The sequence below is a fragment of the Pantherophis guttatus genome, chromosome 8, assembly GCF_059756535.1.
Source record: "Pantherophis guttatus breed Tessera chromosome 8, ASM5975653v1, whole genome shotgun sequence".
In the NCBI taxonomy this organism is placed as follows: Eukaryota; Metazoa; Chordata; class Lepidosauria; order Squamata; family Colubridae; genus Pantherophis; species Pantherophis guttatus.
Genome location: NC_142070.1, coordinates 75797501 through 75805674, shown reverse-complemented (window position 1 = coordinate 75805674; position 8174 = coordinate 75797501). Strand labels below are relative to the sequence as shown.

Below are 8174 nucleotides of genomic sequence, written 5' to 3'. Positions count from 1 at the left end.
CATCAATACAGAACTAGCTCAGTTTTCCATACTCTGCAACTTCTTATTGCACAAAACAAACAACAAAAAAAATTATCTGGTCCATTTTTTTTCCTATCCCCTGTATATAGTGCAAAACTATACAAATCGTCACGACCCAGAGCTCTACGCAATCATGATCTGGCTTGGATGCTTTCTACGAAGTCGCAAGCCGCGCCATTTTGCATGTTGGGAGTGACGTCTGCCGAGACTCTCGGTCGCCTGGAGTCTCAACATGGGTTGGGTATTGCACGAGACTCAGCTTAAATGCACTTGTGTTTTAAGAAAAACCTGCATAACACCTTTGCCTACAGCAAATGAATAACCTGGAACACTGCGAGAACCCAAAAATTAGCATCCCTTCTCAACCAAGATGCTGCCATGTTTTGACTTGAAGCATATTCTTCTTACTGCCTTCATTTTCACTCTTCTTTCAGCTATCCCCTGAACGTGTTTTAAAGCTTGTCAGATGGATTTTGTAATTTTTTCTAAGGAAAACATATTTTGAAGCCAGAGGGTCATGTTTAATATAGTTGGTGAATGTAATCACATTATTATTATTATTTTTTAATTCAGCAAGCTCATGTCATCAGTTCCTTTGGGCATCAAACTAAAATCCATGTTGACAACAATCATCATGCTTAATTGTCAGTGTGTTCCTGGATCAAATTTTACATGACAAGACCAACGAGCGATTTCCTTGATCCATAGTGTGTTCTTTGGTCTTTAAATTACTATGATCATCCAATCTAAATGTTGGTCTTGTGAAAATGACACCAGGCTCAGCCGTTTCTTGATATTGATAAGTCATGCCCCGTCGTTCATTCATTCATTCATTCATTCATTCATTCATTCATTCATTCATTGTTGTGTACATGTATACTTGTTTTTGTGTTTGTATGTGTGTCAGTGTGTTTATATATGTATTCCATCATTTTATATTTAAGTTAAAATGTTAGAGAATGGGAGGAGGGAAAGGGGAAGGAAGAAAGACATGTAAAAATAATAAAACTAGAAAGAGATAGACATCTATATTTTTCTGTCAATCAAAACTAAATATACAGGTCGTGATTTTAGGGAATGTGTAATATTTTGGACTACAATCTCAGGCTGAATATCCTCCTCACCCCTCTTTTTTTCCTTTTTCTTTCTTGTTTCCAGCCACAGGACTGTATTAAAGATATGATCCTTTAAAAAGTGCTTTTTTCCCTCTTCTCCTTCTTCCTCTTTTTTTAAAAAAAGTTATTTTGCACATTGCTTTTGTAGGGTTTCCGAAGGTTTATCTCTGATGGAAACCAGATATAGCAACGCATAGATCTACGTGCACAGTGTTTTCCCCACTGACGGGCGATTTGGAAAACAAGCAGACGACAATCAGAGGGGCTCAAACAATGCTTTGGCGGCACGTGTCTGTTTGTCTGTCCCTCTCTCTGTGTGCATGTATGTTTGTGTGTGTGTGTGTGTGTGTCTTTGTGTGTGCTGGGGAGGGGAATCAGAATTTCTATCTCATGTTTTTCCCCCTCCCTTTTTTTTTTTTTCCAATTTCAGGTTTGTTTTCCCTAGCAAGGAATTTATAACGGTAACTTTTGGAAAATTAAAATAAAATCATAAGGAAAAGAAAAAAAGAAAAAACAGGTGAGTACGGTGTTAAAGACATGCAGGGACAACAATGGTTTCTACATTGTACAATATAAGTCAGGCAGACAGGATATGTAAATGCCTGGCAGGGAGGCAGAAGAGGCAAGCCAGGCCTTTGTCTCTTTGGTTAGCCCCCTTGGTTTCGACAGATTAGTTTCCTTCCTTCCCAATTTCCAATGGTTTTGAGTGATCGGCTTTGAGCCTTCTGCTCTGGGAAAGAACCGGCATTGTTACTTCCTGATCCCCTAGAGATAAACTTCCCTTCGAGTTAAAGTATTGATAGTAGATGGCTTGTATTCCCCTGTCTGCGCCAGGGGAATATCCTCTGGGTTGGTTTCTTCGCTTTTGCTGAAGCTAGCTGCACTGAAGGTCTCATAAGATGAGGTTAACTTTTTGTTTAGGAGGTTCCTGTTGCGATCGCCCATCAGGGAGGCCTCTCCGTTGGCCAGCTTCTCCGGGCTTCCCCGTTCGTCGACGGGCATGAAGGTGGAGAGTTTGGGCTGGCTTTTCGGCTTCCTTTCGGGTGAAGTGCGGACGGGCATCCAACAGGAGTCAGAGTGGCCATACTCATCGCATTCTCGGGTGCATTTTCCCGTCAGGGCAACATCTGGCAGAGGTCTTGAATCTGCAAACAAAGAGCAACAAAAGGGGTTGAGATTTTGGTCCTTGCTCCCTGGGGAAAACTGGACAGGGGCATCTTCAGAAATTATTGATGCACCCGACAGAAGACTTCCCCTGTTTCCCTCAAAATAAGACATCCCCTGATAATAAGCCCAATCAGGCTTTTGAGCGCATGGCAATAAGGCCAAGCACTTATTTCAGGGTTCAAAAAAATATATATAAGAGAGGGTCTTATTTTCAGGGAAACACAGTAGGAAAACCTTGCCAGGGCTGTCGTAAGGTAATATGGTTGTCAGACTTCGATGCTATCTCAAAATAAATGAATTTCCAAACTGCCAATCTTTAAGGAAATCTTTTCTTTAATTGAGCACAGCCACCAGATCATGACTCGATGCGGACAAGACTGACCTTTTGCCCCCCAATCCCTCCCTTTCCGATCCCCAAATCTCTGCTTCTCATTGGCTATCTTCCAAGTCATTCTTCAGACTTCTTGTCTCATCATTTCCCAGGAATGTCCCCCCCCTCTTCATTTCCACGACAACCCGACTTCAAAGGGATTTAGCAGGCAAAAGTTCAGAGCTTATCTCTCTCTCTCCTCTGCTCTCTATGCCAGTTTTGAATCGCTGACAATGGTTTTCTTCCTCATTCCTCACCCCTCTGACAACTGCCATTGCTTAAAAAGTCAATTTTGGGGGAAATCTGAGAGTGGCTCATTTAAAAAAAAAACACTTGGCACCAGGGATGGGATTCAGCCGGTTCGTAGCGGTTCAGGAGAACTGGTAGTTTTGACCTGCAGGTGGGCCTGCCCCCACCTTCCCACCCTGGTGTTATACCATCCTATTTAGCTGTGTTTTTAAAGCTGTACACATGCGTGCAAGTGCGCGCATGAGCAAAGCACGTGCACAGAAGGCTGCGCACATGCATTTTCGGTGCTGGGGTGAACTGGTTGTTAAATTATGTGAAGCCCACCTCTGCTTGGCACGTGATGCCAAACTCATTTGCTGCTTTCAAAAACTATCTCATGTTTTTTAAAAAGAAAGAAGGAATAATCAACTGACTATGCTGCGGCCAATCTGAATGGGTGTTTGCCAAGACTGGATTCTGGGTATAGATGAGAATTGTCAGGTGCAAAAAAAAAAAACAGGAGCCAGGATAGAGTTCAAAAGCACTCTGTGTTTATGTCATGCTACCTATACCCAAGAATCTGATCTATTAAAGGTCAAGGCAAGTTGGCTCCAGAAGAGGCAACAGACTTCAAGGGGAGGTTGGATTTAGGTCTCTTTCATGTTGTAGGGACTCTAGATTGATAATGCATTTGACTCTGATATTGGGCTCAGCCTGGTTATCTCCTACACTAACAAAGTAAGATACAAAGAGGGCAAAACATCGTCATCTTCTTTTAATGACCCCATAATCCCTTGCAGGGTGGAGTCTAGGCAACTGAATGGAGCTAGCAAAGTGTTTACTGGCTGGATGCCCTTCCTGTTGCCAATGCGGAGTTTTGTTCAGCAGATATATTCTCATCATGCCCAGAAAGAGAAATACCTCCCTCTACCTAGGATTGAACTCATAGCTGATTGTGAGGCGACAGCTCCACCTCTAGGCCACCACACCACTCACAAAGAGGGTGAAGCATGAAGCTTATTAATTGGGAATGGAATAGACCACATTCTTGACTTTTGTTGGCCAATGTTCAAGGCCCAGATTTTATATTTCCCATTGATGGCTATGGGTCATGCCTTCAGATAAAATTCAACTCAACCTAAATTAACTTTCGCAATTATTTTATGTCATCTCCTTTTATCTTCCTTGCAAACATTGATATTCTACTATAAACACTTCAAAAAAAAATAGCTACTCCTCCTTTAAGCTTAGTTTACAATTGGGGGTTTGCCTCCTGAGCAAGAAATTAATAATTCAGCCTAAGCTGAATGCCCAGAAGATGCTAAGCCCAACTATAAACTTAGTTTTAAAAAATGTTGGGATATTTGCAGCAGTGCTGGGTTTCAAAATTTGTTACTACCGGTTATGTGGGTGTGGCTTGATGGGCGTGGCTTGGTGGGTGTGGCAGGGGAAGGATACTATAAAATCTCCATTCCCACCCCACTCCAGGGTAAGGATACTGTAAAATCTCCATTCCCTCCCCAATCCAGGGGAAGGTTACTGCAAAATCCCCATTTCCTCCTGATCAGCTGGAACTTGGGAGACAGAGAATAGATGGGGGTGGAGCCAGTCAGAATTTTTACTACCGGTTCTCCGAACTACTCAAAATTTTCACTACCAGTTCTCCAGAACTGGTCAGAACCTGCTGAAACCCACCTCTGATCTGCAGTTGAAGTTAACTATCCAGATAGTATGATCAGTTTGGCCCCATCTTCAATCATATAAATGGTTGGTTTAATTGTTTCTAAAGTTAGAGATAAAAACATACCAAGGCTGGCAAAGACAGTGCATTAAAATGGACAGCAATAATAAATGATCAGCAGCACATTAACCATAGCTTTTGCATTTTGCATAACCTTTTGCATTTACAAAACAAAATCAAACCCCAATACTATGTGTATATGTAGGTATCTTATTGCGGGAAGATTGGGGATTGGGAAGTGTTCAGTGAATGTTATAGTATTTTTGTGATTTTAGCACCATCCACCCACTCACCCTGCTTTCTTCCCTATTTTGTGTGTGTGTGTGTGTGTGTGTGTGTGTGTGTGTGTGTTGTGTATGTGTGTGTGAATTCCATGTAGGCAGAATTGTTACCATCTAAACGTACTTAAACCTTTAAAGGTATTTTATTAGTACTGCAAATGGAAGTTAAGGCCGTGGTGGCATAGTGGTTAGAACGCAGCATTGCAGGCTAAATTTACTTCTTGCCAGGAGTTTGATCCTGACCATCTCAAGGTTGACTCAGCCTTTCATCCTTCTGAGGTCAGTAAAATGAGGCCCTAGATCCATGATGTTGAACTTATGGCACGAGTGCCACAGGTGGCACGCGGAGCCATATCTGCGGGCACACAAGCTGTTGCCCTAGCTCAGCTCCAGTGTACATGCATGCGCCGGCCAGCTGATTTTCGGCTGGCCTTACCCATGCCGCCCCTCCCCTCCCAGGAGTCTCCACGCGGCCTGTTTTGGATGCCAGGTAAGTGCAGGGCTCTCACGGAGGCTCTGTGAGGATGTTTCCGGCTTCCGAAGGACCTCCGAGGGGGTGGGGGAGGCTGTTTTTACCCTCCCCAGGCTCCAAGAAAGCCTCTGGAGCCTGGGGAGGGCAAAAACAGGCCTACCGGGCCTACTGGAAGTCTGGAAATGGGCCATTTCTAGCCTCCGGAGGCTTCAGGGAGGACTGCTAGGCCCAAAACGGAGTGCGGGAATGGTCGTGTGCACATGTGCGGGGGGGAGGCATGGGAGGCATTAAATTATGGGTGTGGGCATGTGCAGCATGACCCCCCCATGCTCTCCTCGCTTTTGGCACTCGACGGCAAAACGGTTAATCATCACTGACTTAGATTGTTGGGGGCAATAGGCTGACTCTGTAATCCACTTAAAGAGTGCTGTAAAGCACCAGATAGTGGTATATACCGTAAATCTAAGTGCTATTGTTAGAATAAACTTTTATTAATTAATAATCAAACATATCTAATTGATTCTGTGCTATCTATGACCACAATAAAGATTTGATTTGATTTTTTATTTATTTATTTATTATTCGAATTTCTATACCGCCCTTCTCCTTTCGGACTCAGGGTGGTGAACAGCCAAAATAAAAATATTTATACATAAATACGATTAAAAATAGATTTAAAATAATTAAATTTGGCCCATAGTTTAAAATTTATCAATTTAAAATCCATATCAAAATTTAAAACCAACCATAAAATCATAAAATCAAGAGAGACCGGCTAACTGAAAGAGATGAGTTTTTAGGGCCCGACGAAAGGTCCAGAGGTCGGAGATCACTCGTATCTCTGGGGGTAGATTGTTCCAAAGGGTAGGTGCCACCACAGAGAAGGCTCTCCTCCTGGGGGTCGCCAGCCGGCATTGTCTAGCCGACGGCACCCTGAGGAGGCCCTCTCTGTGGGAGCGAACTGGCCGGTGGGAGGCTATTGGTGGCAGAAGGCGGTCCTGTAGGTACCCTGGCCCTAAGCCATGGAGCGCTTTAAAGGTGATCACCAACACCTTGAAGCGCACCCGGATTAAAATTATATCTAAATTTACTAATAAATCTTGAGATTAAAAAAAAAAAATCCAGATGGGACTTTCATAGGCACATTTATTTACATTATGTAGCTATTTTCTATTTAGATTATACTTTTTTGTGACTTTTATGACATTAAAAACCAATCCAGTAAAGCATTCTTATTTTTTCATTCACTGAAAATATATAGAGAGTTTACTATATTAAACACTTTGGGGATTAATATATTATTTTAAATGAGGAAAAGAAATGATCTACGATTGATTTAGAAATGGCCACTTGTTATTTTCAGTTTCAAGTTAACTCAACTTCTTAAAAATAATATCAGCCATTCAGTTTTAATTATATATATATTATGGGGTGGAAATGAGTGGGGAAGGATTCATGCCAGATTCCATTCTTCATCTTGGAAAAAGCTAAGCAGGATCAATTATGACCTGAACAGGAAACACCGAAGCTGGGAAGCTAAAAATATCCCAAATCAATCAATTTACCAATCAATTTATCAATCAATCAGTCAATCAATCAGAGATCAGTTCCCTTTTTTTAGCAAACACACCATTTGATATGTAATCACCAGGAATCAAGCCTAACTCATGGACATCAAGACATCTATAGACTTCTAAAACTCTCATTGTTATGATCTTTATCTTCTATAGACTTCTAAAACTCTCATTGTTATGATCTTTATCTTGGCAAAAGGGTGCATCAGAGGACAACAACTTTTGAACCAAGGTACCTCAAAGGGACTAACTTACAGAATGTGTCCAAAATCCAGGGGCTATGATTCTCAAGGAATTTGTGAAAATTCGGTTTGCTTCAGTGCTACACTGCTGGGCTGCTACAGTCACATGAGCTTAGTTTTCAATATTCTGTGACAGTTTCCCAGCCATTCTAGTAATCCCTTGCTTTCTTCTCTATCCACTCAAGTGCCTACTCACGGGGGAGGGAGGGGAAGGGAATGGAGAGAAATTTCCTATGCTCTCTGCCAGATTCCCATAAGAAAACTCAGTGAGGGCTCCAGAGATATGGCAAGTTTCCTCTTGCCCCTCTTGCTTTTTGCCTGCCCTTGGTCATTCTGTTTCTCCATTTAAGTGAAGACATATCTCTGAAATGATGAGCAAAGGGAGCACTCATTATCTAATTACACTGTCACGATACTGCACCAGGTGGGGAAGACTCAGACATGTCTACTGAAAGAAAAGATGCTAAACAAAATCAACAAAGGTGATTGGGGGACTGGAGGCTAAAACATATAAAGAACAGTTGCTGGAACTGTGTATGAAAAGAAGGACTAGGGGTGACATGATAGAAGTGTTCCAATATCTCAGGGGCTGCCACAAAGAAGAGGGAGTCAAGCTATTCTCCAAAGCACCTGAAGGCAGGACAAGAAGCAACGAATGGAAACTAATCAACCTAGAACTAAGGAGAAATTTTCTGAGAGTTAGAACAATTAATCAGTGGAACAACTTGCCTCCAGAAGTTGTAAATGCTCCAACACTGGACATTTTAAAGAAGAGATTGGATAACATTTGTCTGAAGTGGTGTAGGGTTTCCTGCCTAAGCAGGGGGTTGGATTAGAAGACCTCCAAGGTCCCTTCCAACTCTGTTATTCTCTTCTATTCTAAACCCGCCTCACCATTCACATCAGCAGAACTCAGAACAATGTAAAAGAATTCTTTCGTGGCATTTTCCCCTAGCTGGTTTC

The 8174-nt window shown here is 42.2% G+C and overlaps 1 protein-coding gene across 6 annotated transcripts in view; it reads right to left on the bottom strand.

Annotated features, from left to right (window-relative positions):
• Nucleotides 1–1566: 1566 nt before the first annotated feature.
• PCDH7 (protocadherin 7) overlaps nucleotides 1567–8174 on the bottom strand; it is a 602886-nt gene continuing 596278 nt past the window's right edge. For 5 of the 6 annotated variants that reach the window (XM_034411294.2, XM_034411296.2, XM_034411295.2 and 2 more), the window contains one exon: nucleotides 1567–2281. In XM_034411294.2, the coding sequence (XP_034267185.2) occupies nucleotides 1902–2281 (380 nt within the window). In that variant the 3' untranslated portion in view covers nucleotides 1567–1901. The remainder of the gene's footprint in view (nucleotides 2282–8174) is intronic. The other variant, XM_034411299.2, reaches the window with a different exon arrangement.